The sequence below is a fragment of the Monodelphis domestica genome, chromosome 4 (genome assembly GCF_027887165.1).
Source record: "Monodelphis domestica isolate mMonDom1 chromosome 4, mMonDom1.pri, whole genome shotgun sequence".
NCBI lineage: Eukaryota > Metazoa > Chordata > Mammalia > Didelphimorphia > Didelphidae > Monodelphis > Monodelphis domestica.
In genome coordinates, this window is record NC_077230.1 from 139,730,352 (window position 1) to 139,750,049 (window position 19,698).

General features: G+C 32.1%; 1 protein-coding gene across 7 annotated transcripts in view; it reads right to left on the reverse strand.

The window, feature by feature from the left end:
• LRP1B (LDL receptor related protein 1B) overlaps positions 1-19,698 on the reverse strand; it is a 2,480,145-nt gene that overhangs the window by 424,439 nt on the left and 2,036,008 nt on the right. For all 7 annotated transcript variants that reach the window (XM_007494117.3, XM_056797188.1, XM_056797186.1 and 4 more), the window contains 5 exons: positions 17,644-17,763; positions 11,077-11,205; positions 5,763-5,885; positions 3,229-3,369; positions 1,615-1,802 (listed from right to left, as the gene is read on the reverse strand). In XM_007494117.3, the coding sequence (XP_007494179.2) occupies positions 1,615-1,802; positions 3,229-3,369; positions 5,763-5,885; positions 11,077-11,205; positions 17,644-17,763 (701 nt within the window). The remainder of the gene's footprint in view (positions 1-1,614; positions 1,803-3,228; positions 3,370-5,762; positions 5,886-11,076; positions 11,206-17,643; positions 17,764-19,698) is intronic.

The window sequence follows — 19,698 nt, forward strand, 5'->3', positions numbered from 1 at the left end:
AGCTATCCCATTTCCCATAGTCTCTTTATGTTAAATCCACTGTGATCTTATACCTCTCTCATTCTCCATGAATTATTGGAAGCAAATGGCATTTCACCACCCCTTCTGCAAGTTCCTTCATTTCTAATTAACACAAAAGAATTAAAATCTTTTTGCATGAACTTCTTTCTGTTATTAGATTTCAATTCTTGCTAAACAATATTAGTACTCCTTTCTACTTTGAAAGAGAAGATGGAAGCAAGATGGAAATTAAATAGTTCTGCCTTCTTATTGCCTAATGAAAGGAAAATAATGTATCCCCATCTAAAATCACTCTGTTACATCTTTACTCTTCTGTACCTCTATAAAATAACAAACAAAATTAATTCCCTTTTCTTGGCAGATTAGCATTTTTACCACCCTCATTTCATTTTGAGCTTTAAGCATTGATGATATTATCTATTTCAGATTTTCACTACTCATTTCCAATTATTTTAGGAAAACAAAAATTTTAATTTAGTGGCATGGCAAAATAGCTTTTATGAGTTTATTGCCCCTGTGTACATGCTATAGTCATCTTACTAAAAAACATTGAAGTAAACAAGCACATAAAAATATATATATACAAAACCACAAACTCCACAGTGTTTACAAGTTGTTAAAAATGTAAAATATATAAGTGTGATAATATAAATATCCTCTGTTTTTGAGTTCCATTTGGATTTATTTTACTTGGGTACTTTTTTCACTTTATTTTGTGACTGATTTTTAAAATGTAATCATAGTATATATTATTCTTATGCTCTTTTATTGATTTCACATATTTCCTTTCTTTTCTTTATATTTCCATTATTTGTCATCTTCATAACATGATAAAGTCCATTATATTCAAACAGCACAATCTATTCAGCCATTTCCCCCATTCATTGCATTTGTATTATTTTCAGGTATTTTGTCACAATAAACAAAGCTTCCCTGAATAATTTCATATATATATACAAACTACTCCTAGTAATGGTAGCCCTAGGTCAATGAGCATGAGCAAATTACAGGTCTTATACATTTCCATATTATTTTCTTTTAAAATATCACTCTAGTGATATAAATATTAAATATTAAAACACTGAGCTGGTATCTCTATGTTCCTATCAGCATTTAATTTGAACATTTGAACCCATCTTATTCTCAGTTAACAGACATTAATAAGACTATATTTAGCTAGATGGATACTTAAACAACAGTCACAATCTGTTTCCAGGACTAAACTCTTTCCAAAACCAAGTCTTTTAAGCTTGAACATACTCAGTAGAGTTTTTGCCCAAATGCCACAACCTCTCAGGACTGCAAGAATAGTTCCATACCATGATGAGTGTTAAACTAAGACTTCTGAAAAATATTTATGCTTTCTAATCTATTGATTTTCCATCAGAAACTATGCTTAGGTATACTACTAACCTCATGCAGTTGTGTGTGTGGGGGGGTTTCAGATATCTAGCATATTTAACTTATGTGATATTGTATTCATTTCCTTAACTTGTTTCTGTTATAGTCATCTTCAGGATAAAAAAAAATAGTTTCAAATATGTCAGTTAATTTGAACTCATTGTGTAAAGCATTTTATTTTATGGTACCCACCTTGTATCCAACTGGAAGGTCTTGGCAATCTTGAGAACAGCCACTAACTTTCTTACTCAAACATTCATTTATATGGCAGTTTCTCTCATCTGAGCCATCACCACAGTCATCCTTACTGTCACAAAGACCTCCACTTGGAATGCATCTACCATTTTTACACATAAAAAATGAACTGTTGCATGACTGTTCTGGAAAAAAAAGAAAACAAATGGAACATAAAGAGCATGCCATTGCTTTGTATTATACTTTTCATAAAATATATGTAATTATGCTACCTTATTTGTCACAATCATATTAAAAATAAATATTATATTTTCTATCAAGTAAACTTCTTTTTTAAGGAACCTAACAACCCAAGGGCAAATCATGTTTGTTTGTAGAATACTTCTGAAACACTAAATATGCTTTAACTTGAAAATGGAGATTCAAAATAAATATCTATAGCAAAACCAATAGGAAAGTATTACTTTGATCTATAATTTAAAGAATGAATTAACAAACATGAAGCTATTCTGGCATTCCCCTGAAGTCATAGGTCTCTGAAAAGCAGTATGTCCTATTAAATTAAGAATCAAAAATAGGTAGGTAGTCCTGTATTCTTTTCCCAAACTAGAAATATAACATTGACATTTTTATGTCAGGGAATATGAGAGAGAGAGAGAGAGAGAGAGAGAGAGAGAGAGAGAGAGAGAGAGTTGTCGTGAATAATAGCAATTTCTGGTACTTAAATGCTGTATGTACATGATAAAAGAAAGGATATTTATATGTAGACTAATTGATATTATAAATAAACTTGAAAATATATCTAGTATACCTTAAGCCCAGCAAAGTGTAGGATATGTTCAGAAAGTGACAGATATATACAACATGTGTATCACAATTTTTAAATGACATTTTTTTATAGAGGTTTGCTCGACTATTTACAAACAAATATAACACTCTCTCTTGAGAGAATCATTCTCTACAGTATCATTTTATATTCATTCTTTCTATGTAACTCATAACTTTTTTCATAGTACTTTGCCTTAAAAAAGACACACATAGGAAAAAACATTTTGAAATTAAATATACAAATAATGTGGCCTAATATAGATTTTTAGACTTGAGTAGACTAGATTTTTTATAATGTTCTATTTGTTAAATTAGAGAAAAATTTTCCTACAGGAACTTCGTTATTGAGACTTCATATAACTTTAGCAAAAGAAATGTTTAAAGCATATTTACTATATGGAAACAAAATTCTACAAAAATACATGTGGTATATTCCATAGGAATTATGAGGAAAAATGTTATCCACTCTAGAGAGTGGTGAACTCTGTGCAGACTAAAACACAAATATTCCCTTCTCCCTTTATTTTTCTATCTTTCTTTCCTTCTTTCTTCATTGCTGATAAGGAGATAAGTTTTGCCTAACAATATTTATAATTGATATCACATTGATTGCCTTCTCAATGGGGGGAAAGAGGGAGGCAAGAAAGAGGGAAATCAGAATTCAATTTTTTTAAATGACGTAAAAATAAGTAGAAAAATCAATTATATAAAAAGAAAATTCACTAAATCTATATAAATTTATATATATGATATAAATATATATGACATAAGTATATTCTGAACCTGCACTTTTGCACTTTGCATTTAGTGGTGCTTCATCAGAATGGTCTGGGCAATCAAAGTCTCCATCACACTGCCACTGAGAATTTAAAAGACATCTCCCATCAGCACAGCTGAATTCCTCAGGACTACATTGACGATATCCTAGAGACAAAGCAATAACATTTTTTAATGCTCCGTGGAACATGTATTCATTGAAATATAGCCATTCTTTCTAATAAAAAATTAATTGGGTATATTATCTATGTGTGTGTGTGTGTGTGTGTGTGTGTACGTGAGTGTGAGTGTGAGTGTGTGTGATGTGAGGTTTAACTTCATCACTTCTGAGTTGGAATACTATTTCAAGTAGGAAAAATAGCTGTGAAAAGCAAGGCCGACACCCAGCTGGTAAACCTGCAAAAATTTTATTTCCTGTAATATGTTGAACAGTTGATAAGGAGCCATGGATAGAACCCAATCAGCTGAGCAATACCTAGGTTTTTATTATCTTTATAAACACAACCTTTCATTGGTATGGAGAAATTCAGTGTGGATGGAACAGGTTTCCAAGATTAATTTTGTTTTGGCATAGTGCAATAAATATGTTACAAACACTGCAAATGCATGTACTGATAAGCAGTTAGAATGATCAGGCTCACAAGATAGAATGACATTTTTTTTACCTCTAAATAATATTAGAGTTGGAGCAACCCTGTTACTAACCATGGCAAAAAACGATTAAGGAAATGATATCCATGTTTGCATATCCATTAGTATAACAAGAAAGAAATCTCCTTTTCCCAACAGTAAATAATTTAGAGACCTTTTTTTTTATAAATCAAAGAATCAAATAATCACTTAAAATATTGATTCATTCATTTATGTGTATATGCTAGACAGCAAATGTATCTTTTTGTTTGTATATATACATATATATATACACAGATATGTATTTGGTTTTGATCAATGTCATAAACATATGAATCAACTTTTAAATTTTTAATTAATTTTTTAAAATTATATTTAACTTTAATTCAGATGACTATTGATTGATGACTTTATTTCTTTGTGAATCTTTTCAAGGCTTCATTTTTTTCTATCCAGAACCCTGGCAAAAACTATAGTTTAATAAAGTTCATAACATTCAACAATGTTCTGTTCTAAAAAGATAATTGAAAAAGTAATCATAAGATGGCCTAAGTATGAGACATCCTACTCATTTTGGAAGGCATCCCATGAGGCATCAGTTCTGTAAGGAAAAGAAATTCCTTTGGCTCATGATAGAGCATTACCATCCAACACATTTTAAATTATCATCATGTTTCTATTTTCCTACATGTGCAATTGGCATATATGCTTTAATATCAAACTGACACCAGATTTTAGATTGAATATTGTCTACAGAGACATTTGCTAATGAATTTAATGTAGGATAAATCTATGTACACAATATACTTATATAAATGGTTACATAAAAATGTAAATTATGTATGTACCCATGTTATCTATCTACCTATCTTCTTACCTTCCTATCTGTCTATCTGTCTCTCTATCTATCTATCATCTATCTAACATTCAGTCAAACTGATTATTGAAGTTAATGAGATGTACCCTAAGGTGTGACTAAGCATAATTTTTTGCCCAATATTTGGGTTGAATTTCCTGCAACAATGAAGTATGTAATCCCTTGGGGACACCTATATGGTCCAGTGGATTGAAAGTCAAGCCAGAGACAGGAGGTCCTTGGTTGAAATCTGGTCTCAGGCCTCTATGTGATCTTGGGTAAGTCACTTAGCCCCCATTGCTTAGGCCTTACCACTCTTCTGTATTGGAACCCATATACAGTATTGATTCCAAGATGGAAGGAAAAGTTTTGTTGTTGTTGTGAAGAATGCAATCCCTCTACACCTCAGTTGGAGTTGCTATGGCCAAAGTAAATCAGCACCTGGTAGTTAACCTTCTGGAAATGAGTATCTCCAGAGTTAGCTAGCAGAGTTGTCAAGAATAACAATAGTATCCTTCGCTAAGATCACGTTCAAAACCATCCAAATTGCTAAGACTGGCCAAAACTTATGCTTTACTCTCATAGCCTTGAAGAATCTTCATAGTCATCTCCATTCCACCATGAAACATAAGAGTAAGACACTGGTAGATGGCACATTAATAAGCTAAATCAAAATTGAAATTTAATCACTGTGTATCATATCATCAGTGGATCCAGTTTTTTGAAGTGGCAAAGTAGACCTTTCTTTCTCCCTCAACTATGTGGTTAGGCTATGGATGAGCATACAATTTATTGATGCAAATCAACCAAACTCTTGCCTTTTCACAAAGAAAGAATGAACAAGAGTGAGGTTGAGTTTCTCCAAAAATTTGTACTTATCCTAAAACCTGGCTATATGTTGCTAAAATAAGATGACATGAATTTTTTTTCACTCTGAACTCTTGGTATTTTTGTTTTCATTTTTGTTGTTAATTCAATCTTGTAGCATCTTTGAAGACATTCATTATTTGGATGGAGAGTTTCCTAGCTGGGAACTACAGTTATTTATACTTGCCACATTCCAATGACTCATCAGATCCATCTCCACAGTCATCATCATGATCACAAACAAATTGCTTGGGAATACAGACTTTATTATGGCACATGAAAGCGTTTTCATCACAGGTGTTATTGGGAGCTGCAAAAATAACAAAACAAAACATCAGGAGGTTAAAATTAGAAAAACAAATACCTTATTATTTACCTTCAGGATAAAAAAAGCTCCTTTCTCTAAATTATATGTGTTAAATCTAATATTTGAAATCACAGTTATTTGGGAAATTTTGCTTCAATTGACAATATTTTAAATAAGGTAAAACCCTGGGAGAGATGGAGTGGTAGAAACAACAATAATAAATGAGGTTACTATTAAGGTAGGCTCCATATCAAGTATGACAACTTGTCTAGACAAATGGGTGAATGGCACAACAAAGCCTATTATAAATAAGGACCTTTGAGGGAAGTGAAGATTAATTTTTTTCCTGCATAAAACCTCTGGGCTTAATGAAGGCTAATGAAAATCAAGTTAATCACTCCAATTCTAACTCAAAGACAATCACTATTTTTGTTTGTTTCTGACACCAGTATCTTATTTGGCATTAAATCTTTCAATACCCTGGAGTATTATTTAATATATCACAGAAGAATTTACTAAATGGGCCCCCAATGGCTCAAAATAGTTAATTTGCCTCCCAAAGTATCCAATTCACTATAAAAGAATTCTTTGGGGCACCATCTGGCTCCCTGTGTACATGCACGATCAGTTAATATGCAGCCCTCAGTGGCACCATTAACCTTTAAAGTCACATGGATCAGTTTCAAGATGAGAATAAATGATCCTAGAACAATATAACACAACAGCATACATACATGTAATCTCAAGTTATTCTCTCTCTCTCTCTGTCTCTCTCTCTCTCTCTCTCTCCCTCCACACACAAACACACACTCTTATCTGAAAAATCAATATGGTTTTAAGTTTAATATTATGTTTTCATCAAGAAAGACTTAAAGAATGAGAATTGGTTTGAACCATTTTAATCATTTAAAAAAATTATTCTCCCTATACAGTTGTTTTGCTAAACTGATAAATCTTATATGATCTTGTGGTCATTCACGCAAGTATCATTTTCTTAATATTATTAGATTATGTAAGCAAAACTTTAATGTTATAATTTTTATTTTAAAATATTTTTTCCAATTGTATATCAAATTTTAACTTTTTAAAAAATTTTGTTTTCCAAATTCTTACCCTTCCTTCCTTCCTTCTATGACCCCTCCTTGATAAGGCAGAAAATTTGATATAAACTATGCAAAGCAGTTATGTAAAACCTATTTCAATATTCTCCATGTTACAAAAGAAACACAAAAAACCCAAGAAAAATAAAGTTAAGCTGTATTTTGATCTACATTCAATCTTTCAATTATCTTTAAGAAGTTAGACTACATTTTTCATATTAAATTCTTTGGAATCGTCATGGATTACAGCATTGTTCATAACAGCTGTCTTTCAGAGTTGATCATCCTTACAACATTGCTGTTATTGTATACAATGTTCTCCTGGCTCTATTTACTTCATTTTACATTAATTCATATAAGTCTTTCCAGGTTTTTTCTGAAACCATCCTTCTGGTCATTTCTTATAGTACAGTAGTACTATATTATAATCATATACCATAATTTGTTGAGGCACTTGTAGATTCTAATGCTACCACATTAGAATTTTTTGTTACTACAAAGAATTGCTATGAATACTTTTGTACATATAAGTCCTTTTCCTTTGTTTTTGTTTTTTATCTCTTTGAGATATAGAACTAGTAGTAGTATTGCAGGGTCAATAGGTATACACAGTTTTATACCACATTGGGCCATAGTTCCAAAGTGTTCTCCAGACTAGTTGGATCAATTCACAATTTCACCAACAATGCATTAGTTTTCCAATTTTTCCATATCCTCTTCTATATTTGTCATTTCTCTTTTTCTGTCATATTATATAGTCTCCCTCTCTCATTTTATCCTAAAGACTTTCCTTATCCACAGGTCTGATAAGTAACATATTCAGTGTTTATAATATCGCCCTTTAAGATTAAATTTAACCTTATCTTGATATACAGTATGAGGTGTTAGCCTATACTTAGTTTCTGCCACCCTGCTTTCCAGGTCCAGAGCATTTTTTGTCAGGTAGTGAGTTCTTATCCCAAAAGCTTGGATCTCTGCATCTATCTATTATTATGGCAATTTATTGCTGTTTATTATGGATTTAATCTATTCACTTGGCCCATCTCTTTATTTCTTAATCATTATCAGATTGTTCTGGTTGATATATTGGACTATTAGACCACCTATCTTCACTTCCCCTGACTCCCCTATTGATTCCCTTAATATTCTTGACCTTTTGTTCTTCCATAAGAATTTTATTATTTTTTTAGATCTATAAATTTTTTTTTGAAGTTCAATTGGTATGGCACTGAATAAGTAAATTAATTTAGGTAACATTTTCATTTTTATTATGTTGGCTCAGCATACCTATGAACAATTAATATTTCTCCAATTGTTTAGATCTGACTTTATTTGAATGAAAAATGTGTTCATATAGTTCTTGGGTTTGTCTTGGTGAATAGAATTCCAAATATTTTATATTGCCTTTGGTTATTTAAAATGAGACTTTCTGTCCCCCTATCTCTTACTGATAGACTTTGATAGTAATTCATAGAAATGTTGAAAATTTATGTAAATTTATTTTATGTCCAATAACTATGACTATGCTTAAGTTGTTAATTTTTTAAATTAGTTTTTCAGTTGACTCTCTAGAATTAGTTTTTTCCACAATTTTTCCTCTACTTCTCTTATTTGATTAAAAAACTTTTGAGCTCTTATAGCAATTTTTCCCAGTGGTCAATTTATATTTTTCTTTCACACTTTGTATGTAGCTATTTTGACACTGTAGTCTTCTTCTGAATTAGTATCTGGACCTTCCTTGTCATCATAGTAACTTTTTGTGATCAGGTTCTTCTTTTGATTACTCATTTTTCCAGCCTCTTTCTTGAATCATTATTTTATATTTATAGTTATTTAAGTTGGCCTCTGCTCCTGAATGTGAAAACACTTTCCCAATCTTCAAGCCTGTATTAGAAATGATACTTAGGAGATATCCTCTCTTACATAAGCTTTTCTTGCTGCTGTTTTTAAAGTTAATTATGGGGTTCTGGATCTTTTAGGTATTTCCTAAGATGGTATGCTCTGAGGATATTTTTGGTCATTTTTCTCTTGGCCTGTGCTCTGATCTATGAGTGACCACAACACTTCTCTTCCCTGCAACTATGACCAGGGTCCATGGACCACTGTGGCCAAACAAGGACTATTGAACTATTAGTACTCTTAGATCTTGAGTTGTGATTAATACTTGTGTGTGGGAAATGCAATTAATTCAACCCAGTGCCAGCAGAGTCTCCTGTAATCTCATTATGACCAGATTTTTTGAGAAAAATTTCAGGAAATTTCAGTTCTTCAAATCAAGAAAATGAATTGTTTGAAGAAAGTGCCATAAAGAAACCTACACTGCATCAGAATATCCAGAATGAACTTTGGGATGTAATTAATTGAACTGAAGGGATTAAACACATTTATTTTGAATGTAAATTTTTGCCAAAGGGAACTGACCCCTAATTGGCTTTTCATCAATGTGCCTAGCAAACTTTGGTTTTGCTCGCTCTCTCTCTCTCTCTCTCTCTCTCTCTCTCTCTCTCTCTCTCTCTCTCTCTCTCTCTCTCTCTCTCTCTCTCTTCTATTTCCCTCTTAGAAAATGCAATATTGTATGTACCTTTAGCTAGAAGATCTTTAGAGGTATAAGCTGGGGAATATGAAGAGTGACTCAATCTTTCTTTGTCTATAAATCAGCAATTTTTAAGTTAATCAATCAAAAACTTAAATACCCCTACTTAACACTAAGTAAGAGAGTTCACAAGTCACTTACTAACGTGGGTGACAACTACAGAGGCCACTGACAACCCCCTGGTCAGTGCTAAGTAAATTGAAAGACAGTAATTGGTTCTTGTAAAGTTGAGGAAGGGGCAGGAAGTGTTGTGGAAAAAAGACTATTAAAAAGTCCTGAACTTCCTGTCCAGGGAACTTCTCCCAGTGACTTGGCTTTTGGAGGTGGATTTGGGCTTGACCATTGGCTTGGAACTTGACTTTGGCTCTTGCACTGCTTCTTGGAGGACTGCTCCTAGATCTTCTCCTTTAGATGAAATCTTGGGTGAGTAGCATGCATTCCTTTCCTGGTTTCTGGAGAGATTAGCTCCATAGAGGCCTTCCTTTCCTGGAGGAGGCTGTATTGTGGAACCCTTTCATAAGACACACCAGGTCCTATCTCAGAGGGTTACCAAGCCCTGCCAGTGCTGAGCTGGATACCGGAGCAACATTTAGTGTGATAGGCTAGATGTTTTCTTTACTCCCTTCTTATATTTCTCTACTTTCACTCTTTCCAACTCTGCAAGTAAAAGCTACTAAAATTCATTTTAACTTGAGTTATAAAATTTTAAATCAGTGACCATACTATTACTTTAGAATTTTCATATTAATCAAACCTTAAATTTAAATTCTCACACTAAACCCCTTAATATTATAATTATTATATCTATCAAGTAATTCCATGAAAATTTTCTAAGATGATTGAGGTCCAAAAATATTATATTATAATTTGTATATAATATATTATATAATTACTAAAAGTGCTGATTAGATATGCAAGGAATTATTGTGCTATAACACTTACACAATTATTAAATGACTACTATTTCATCTCTAAAAATATCTGCATTCACTAATATTCTGATCAGAAATAAGATAAAGACAGTTTATGAAGTATCTAAAACATTGAAAATGAAATTCAATCATATTTCTCTCCTTTGGGTTTAAAAATTCATTTAAGGCATCATGGCTTTTCACATGGTGAAAAGGTTTTTTTTTCATGTTTTTCATGGGTTCTAAGAGCAGCAATCATGGAAGATGAGTAAATGTGTATAGATAGAGATGCATAATGTCAAAGAAATAACCATATTGATGTCATTATTGAAGCAAAAATGACATCAAACATACAAAACCATTGTTAAAATCAGCATTATTCATAATTTTGATAATAGTTAAAGAAGAAATTACAGAGCTCACAATTGAAATATAATTATATCAGTGTCATCATATTGCAATAGCCATGTCCCACATGATTATTTTTTATAATGCTGATAGGTCAAGGAGAAGAAAAGGTGATATTGGAAAAGAAAATGGGTACAGAAAACCTAAGGATGCTTTTTCATTGAGTAAAATTAAGAGCATACCACAGCCTGCTGTAGAGAGCTCATCACTTCCATTTGGACAGTCTCTTTCACCATCACAAAGCCAATGCCGGGGCACACAAGCATGGGAACCTAAGCAACTGAACATATCTGCTGCACAAGTTATAGCCCCTGAAACACAAAATAGAAAGAAATATCAGTAGAATTTAAAAAATTTATCTGGAAATTTATTTCCTTTAGGAAGAAGGAAACTAGTCTATCAGGAATTAATCTATGTTTACAAATATATGTATATTCAAATATGTAAGCATATATTTATGTTTGTAGGCACACATATATATCTTTTGTACATATATTTCAACTCTAAACATACATATGTAATTTATATGCAAATATATTAATGCATATTTTATATACATGTAAATCTTATTTTCCATGTTTGTGGCCCCTAATCTTCAAAATTGAAATATTATTAATGTTGAATTTAAACCACATTAAGAATCTTTTATCAATGTACAAGGGATGAGATATAATTTTCCTTTAATTTCTTATTATTATACTTTAAATTATCCCATGATCTTTTCTCAGACTAAATGAAGAAGTAAAAACTTCACTAATTCTAATTTTCCTTTTCTACTACTCCTTCTAGATACAGAACTCCAGAAATTTACAAGGGATTCATGTGGAAAAGATCCTAAGCTGAAAAATTCTAGGTTCTATTCATTTGCTTACTAATAATACATTTTGTGAATTGGGACAAATACACAAATATCTCAGTTTCAATTTACTCCTATTTTTCCCATAAGAGTGGGACAACCATTTATGAAACCATTTCCTGAAAATGATATTTTGGAATAATTCAAAATGCATGAAGAGACAATGTTAGAAAAATAATTTATTAATTAAATTCAGAATAGCTTTCTCCTCTCATTGAAACTAAGAAACAATGGGATTTGACTGGATATTTAATTTACTTTTTGCTTCTGGGCTCCATCCAACTTTTATAAATATAGGATTTCCTTCAATTCAACTAAACAAATGAATATCTAATATGTGAAAATTACTTGAGACCACATGCTCTTCAGAGATATTTTCAAAGTCTTAATTAAATAGTTCTTCAAATTAATTTATTTACTACATATTATTTAGTATTTAATATATATTATCAAAAAGGTCCTCATGAGATATCTTGTGTTTCTGTTAAATACCAAATTCACATAGTTTCTCATGTATTCTACAGTACGATAGAATCTATCTGACAATAAAAACAAAATAAAGAAAAGAAACTCTAATGCCTCTTTCACATGACAGCCTTTTAAATATTTCTTTTATTAAGGTTAAATATCTCCAGTTATTTACATTAGTTTATAACATCAGAAAATACTGAGGAATTTCGCCATCCATTTACCCTCTTGTGAATACTCAATCAATAATAGTAATATCAATAGCTAACACTTAAATATAATTTTATTGTTTATAAAGTACCCTCATGTATTATTCCATTTGAGTCATATGGCTCTGTCAAATAGGTTTTATTATTTTCACTCTTTTAGAAACAAGGAAACTAAGGCTGAGAAGTTATATGATTTGCATTACACAGCTAGTAACTCAGAGATGGAATTTGTACCCAAGTCTTCTTGACTCTAAGTCCTCTGAATATAGAATACTCACAATAACTTATAAATGTCCTTTTATAAAAATGTAGCACCTATAAATTAACTTAATAATCTAGATATCCTGATTAGAATAAAGTATAGAGACACCTTATCTCTCATACTGAACACTATGTCTCATTGTGTCCCAAGATAGCATTAGATTTTTATGCACACCATATCACAATATTGACTCATATTTAGCTTTCGTTCTCTTTAAAGCTCCAGATCTTTATAAATGAATAACTTTACACACACACAATTAGGGATGTACAAATTTTTTTGAAAGTTGATTTATTTTTTGGAATCCAAATATAAGACTTTACCTTCATTCCTCTGAAATATCATTCAATTAAATTTGACCTGTTAATCTAGCCTCTGGAAGAGACTTCTATATTCTTATCATGACTTCAAGCATATTTGCTGTGCTGCTCACTTTGTTTCTTCTGTAAATTGGATAACTGTGACATAGAGGCCATTATCTAAATCATTGATTCAAACATGAAATGTCACATTTCTACTTCTGTTCTGAAAATATCATGTGAAGAAGAGTTAATATCATTTAAGAGTAAGTTAGAAATTATAGTATCTTAGTTCTGAAGTTGTAGTCCTTTTATGGCAAGTTTATATCTCTATCCATTGCACTCAACTGGACTTCCAGGTAAACATGGCTGTAGTTTAGATGCAGGAATCTACCACTCCTTGGTGCCTACAAATATAGACTACCTCAAAAGGCCAAAAAAACTGAATTCATGTGAATGAAGGGACTCCACAATAGGGTGCAGCATTAAAGGTATGTGGGATTTGGGCATTTCCACACTATAAGGGGGTGAAATAGCTTCCACCAAAACATGAGCTGATCTACCCTCCCCCACCCAAGCTACAGAGCCAGTGCACTAGACTCAGAGCCAGCGGGTGCTAATATCAGTGAGTGAGTGAGGAGCACCTCTAAATCTTTAGCAGCTGACTAAGATGACCAAAGTCTACCCCTGAGAGCAGCTAGACTTGAGACCCAAACAGGTGTAAGAGTGCAGACCTTGGGTGAGGAGATAGAGCAGAGAAGGGCTGCAAACAGTAGAAGCTCGAGAGACTTGAGAGGTGGCCTCAGGCAAAAACCTCGCTCCTTAACTGCATACACAGAGAGCCTGCCCTCCTCAGTCAGACTTCTTACTGGAAAGGGAAGGAAAAACCACCATAGTGATGACAAAAAATGCCCAGGAAAAAGAACTTCCCAACACCAAGAAAAACAAGAAGAAGGGATAGACCATGGCTAATTTTTTATGGAGGAAAAATCCAGACTACAGAGGAAATAGCAGAAAAGGACATGAAAATAAATGCATCCAAACCTCACCAAAAAAATCAAATTGGCCACAAGCTCTTGAAAAATTTAAATTGGAGCTTATCAAAAAGATGGAAGAATATTGGCAAGAAAAATGGGAAATAGTTCAAAAAGAAAATAACAATTTAAAAGATAGGAACTCCCAATTGGAGAAAAAGCCCAGAAATCAAATGAAATAATAACTAAATGAGAGACTAAAATTAAACAGTTGGAAGCCATGAAAAGCAAGATAGAACAAATTGAAAAGGAAAATCAAAACATTATAGTGGAAAACCAGTCTTTAAAGACCAGAATTGGGCAACTAGAAGCCAATGATTTTGCAAAACAGCAAGAATTAATAAAGCAAAATCAAAAGATTGGTAAAATAGAAGGAAACATGAAATATCTCACTGAGAAGATGACTGACCAAGAAAACAGGTCCAGAAGAGACAATTTGAGAATCATTGGTCTACCTGAAAACCCAGAAATAAACAGAAACCTTGACCTCATACTACAAGAAATTATCTAAGAAAATTGCCCTGATATTCTTGAACAAGACAGCAAAATAGATATTGAAAGAGTTCACAGAACACCCTCTACACTAAATCCCAGGAATGTAATTGCCAAATTTAAGAGCTTCCAAGCTAAGGGAAAAAAAAATTTACAAGAACCCAAAAAGAGACAAATCTGATATCAAGGAGGACTAATTAGATTCATACAAGATCTGGCAGTTTCCACACTAAGGAACCACAAGACTTGGAATATGATATTCAGAAAGGCAAGAGAATTGCAACCAAGGATCACCTACTCATCAAAACTTATCATATACTCCCAGGGGAAAGTATGGGCATTCAATAAAATAGAAGATTACCAAGTATTTGTAAAGAAAAGACCAGAACTAAGTGGAAAGTTTGATATCCAAACACAAAGATCAAGATAAACATGAAAGGTAAATAAGAAAGTAAAGGGAGAAAAAATTTTTTATTAAAATTTTCTTCAAGGGCTTCAATAAGATCAAATTATTTATATTATTATATGGAAAATATTATTTGTAACTCTCCAAAATTATATTCACTATTAAAGTAATTAGAAGAATCATTCACAGGTAAAGATTGGGGTAATATGTGGTCTAATAAGATGATATGCACGAAAAAAAGAAAAAGTGAGCAGGGAATAGAAGATGGTACCAAGAGCAACTTGAAGGAATAAGATAAATAGGATAAGTGATATCACACAAAGAGGCACATGGGAAGGAGAGGGAAAGAATACTCAAAAGGAGAGGAAGAGAGTGCTAATAGGAAATACTTAAACCTTACTCTCAGTGAAACCATTGCATTCAGCTGCCTAAGCTGTATCTAACCTTATCCATTTAGAAAAAAAAATCCTTGAGGCAGAATATTTTAAAATATAATTGGGTAACAATTTTCTAGATTTTATAAAGGAAAGATCTCCAAAAATTCCAGTATAATGGAACTACCCTCAAAAATCAGGAACTATTTATCTATATGCTTTTCCTTTTCTATCAATTAAAAATCTTTATAAGAATAGTTAATGCATATATCAAAGGTATTCTTAATCAAATATGATAAAATATCAGGAAGACTCCTATTGGCATTTTACTATAAAAGAACACATCTGTGTGTGTCACAACTGACTAACGAGGAGTAGGGAATATAAGATCCTGCTGTGCTTATTGATTTTAGGGAGACATTTGATTTGTTACAACAAAATAGACTTGAAAGCTTTTCTCAGACAAGATTTCCCTCCTGAATACAAAAAAATCACAACAGGACTAGAGATAACTTTACTCAATGGCCTTGTGAATATCAACATTATATAAGATATGTTTGAAGGAGACATATCTTAAAAGCATTTTCCACTTTAATAAAAGATGCCTTCGGTGAGATGCAGAAAAAAGGAATGTTTAGGAAAGGTTCACTAAACACTCCTATTTATAGAAGACCTCAGACTCATCCCATTTATTAGATAATTTCCTCAGTGAAATCTAAAATGAGAAAATGATCCTCCTAACCATCCACACTACAAAAATATAGTGGATGATAAAACATACTTCTCAGACTCTGACATGTAGCTGAATAGGCAGACCATTTAATTGGTCCAGACTTGTACATTAGACTACTATAACAAGGAATAGATGATGAACTGGGCCTAGAATTCATTAAGGAGATTCTCAGAGATAGAAGAGACTAAAAAATCCAGACTACCCTCTGTCTACCCTTACATCCCCAGAAATGGGTAGTTTGACATAATTAAAAGTACTGCTTGGTTTCTTTAATGTGATCCTGTCTGAAGAATTCTCCTTCATTTAGGGGCTGGAATAAGTGAAATAAAATGGCAACATTCTGGTTCTGGGTACTTCTTCCCCCAAGCAGTTCCAATTCAACCCAAGGATTAGAGTACCTTATTGTCCTATTTAACCAGGGATAGTTTATCGTAGAGGGATGCTACTCCAAGCACCAAGAGCCTTTTTCCCTCCTGAGCACAAAGGCAAAAAAAATATCTGTCAAGTGTGTATTATTCACTAGTGTCACACCTTGATCTTCACATTAGGAGCCCTGATCTGAAGGGTTAGAAGACATGGTGTCTGCATATCATTAAACTTTCTCCCATATGCAATCAGTCCTTCTTAGGAGAGAAGATGAAAGAATCCAATGACTATTTCTTGATGAAGAGAGACTTTTTGGGAATGAAGAAATCCCCATGTCTAACTTTATTGGGTACTGTACTATGTCACTATCCTGAGAATATCATTTTTTTTTAACATGAAAATCATTCCCTTTTTGCCAAATAACCTTTTTTCATCATCAAATATCAACCCTGTTCTCTTTCAAAACAGATCACCTTGAAGAAATGCAGTGCTTTTAGTTAACCCAAACTTCCCTATTGCAAAAAATATCTCACTCTTATACAATATTCTCTTGGAATTATATATAAGTAAATTATAAAGCACTGCAATTTCAAAAGAATTAAAATCAAGAATAATCTAAGGGGGACATAAAGAATCACAGAGAATAGAAACAAACTGGAATATTGTAGCAAAGAAAAATTGCACATGAGAAACAGATAAAATACATCAAGGACATGTATGAATTAAAAAGGAGGTAGACTGGTTGTGTAGTGAGACTCAAAAACACCAGAGTGTGGAAGTGGAGAAGTTGCAATCTGTTTAAACAGAGGGACCATCTATGCTGATGAAATCATGGCAAAGCAAAATGAAAACTAGGGGAAAAAACCAAAATCAATTGATTCATTAGGTTTGTGTGGTAGAAAGAAAAATAAACTTAAAGTCAGAAGTCCCAGGTCCAAATTTGCAACTTGAGACCTCTTTAATGTTAGGCAAAACAATCTTCCCTCCCTTAGGTCACAGCTTACTGCTTTATAAAATTATATAATTGGACTACATGACATCTAACAGTCATTTCACTCTAAAAGCCTTGATTTAACTTTTTTTTAAATTATGACAAACGTGCTAGTTAAAATTGAATAGTTGGGTATATTGAATAGTTAGGACATTTTGAGGGATATATTCAATACTATTCCCTCTACTTCTACATGCCAGACAAGTTATTTCTTTACTTGTTCTCAAAAGAATTAGACAATAGTGCCATTATAACTTACCACAGATGGAATCACTTTCATCTAATCCATCTCCACAGTCATCTTCACCATCACAAATCCATTGTTTAGAAATACATTTCTGTGTAGAGCAAGGAAACTGATTCCAAGAGCAAGAGGAATCTAGAAGATATGAATCATTCCTTGAAAAAAAGTGTTTTTTAAAATTTTGGACAAATAACATTATTTCTTCTAATATTACTCTTTTCACATGTAACAATTTAAACTTTTCAAAACCCTGATTCCTTTAAAAAAACTGATTCCACTAATTTTGATCATGCCATTGGTCATTTGCTCTTTTACCAAATATCAGGGAGTTAAAAGAAAAGCAATTGGTATTCCCAATACTATCTTTTCCTAGCTTCTACTGTCTTCTCTCTTATAGACCAGCATATTGTTCATTATTGTTGAGTTCAAGATATATAAAATATTAGTGATATCCACTGCTTACATAAAACTAATAAAATTACTTATAATAATTATATATCAAAATAAATATTTACATCAATAAATTAAATTAATTAATTAATTAAAATGTTTTCATATTTTGAAAAACAATGACTTTCAAATAAAATTGAAACTTAAAATTCATGAAATTTATAAAATATATAAAATGAATGTAATAATTATAAGATAATTATCGATGATAGTAAAACAAGGATATTAATATGGAGAGAAGATTGATCTGAGATTAATCCATTGACTAAGAAAACTAGAGGAAAAATGAATTTGATATTTAAGTACAAGACTAGATATAAGGGAAGAAAAATGTAGTGAATAATGAAATCATATCTATTTACAGGGGAAAATTTGGGGGGGAGACATGTCATCAAACATATGCCAAAAAGAGTTAAAGAAAGAGAATAACTTTATATAGTGAAAGCAAATAATCCTATTAAATGGCCTAAAGTTTTTTTCTTCTACTATCTTCTATATGAAAAAATCAAAAATAAGAATAAGAAAAAATATTTCTTTAAATATTTAATCATGTATTCCAGTTTCTAATATATTTATCCATTTCTGAGAGAAGAGTACTATAGTCTTCTATCATTTTATTTGATTATTTTAATTGTACAGACATTCTTTGGGATGCAATAAATAGAGAGTGTTGAGCCTAGGAAAATATGAGATAAAATTTCTCACCAGACAATTGCTAGCTGTGTGACTAAGAAAATTATTTAACTTCTGTCTGCCTCTGTTGATTAACTGAGGAATGGGGTTCCTATTATGCCCACATCACAAGTTTGTTATGAGGGTCAAATGAGATAATATTTGTAAAGTATTTAGCACAATGACTGGCACATAATTAGTACTTAATAATGCTCATTTCCTTTGTTCATTATTTTATTTCTACAAACGTCTATGGGAATTTTTCTTAGCCTTTCCTTTAAAAACTTTGATGAGATGCCAATTGTTGATTATATAGTATATATATATATATATATATATATATATATATATATATATTGGTTTATCATGACTTTAAGCATAATGTAGTTTTCCTGTTTCTCTCTGACATGTCAGACAAACTTCTTCCCCTTCTCCATACACTCCAACTCCCACTCTCAGCAACAGCAGTGACTTCTCTCCTTCTCTTGTGATTTTCCATAAAATATTATCAAGGTCTCAGTCTTGTTTTCAGTTGCTCTTTACTACAGTTTTCTTGTATTACATATACTTCCTCCAATCTGTGTTCCCACTTTCCATTACCCTATCCCAAGTTCCTTGAGCTAATTTTTACTACTGTTTTCTCTTTTTTTCTTTGCTTTACACTTCTCTTTGTTGGCTTAGATGAAAGGACTTGCCACATTTTCCCTGTCTTCTGATTCCTGTCCATTCTCTTCATTTCAGTGATATGGATTTGTAATATTGCTTTTCCTGAGAATTTTTTACAACTGTATTATTTCTTTTCTCTTCTAGAATATTGTTGAACCTTGGTCCTAGAATGTTAATTCTCAAAAGAAGTGTCAGGATAGAGTTTTGTTATTTTAGCCATCAGGGCCTGTTCCCGGTTCACTGTCCTCTACTTGATGCCTTGTCTTTTTTGATGACTTACCT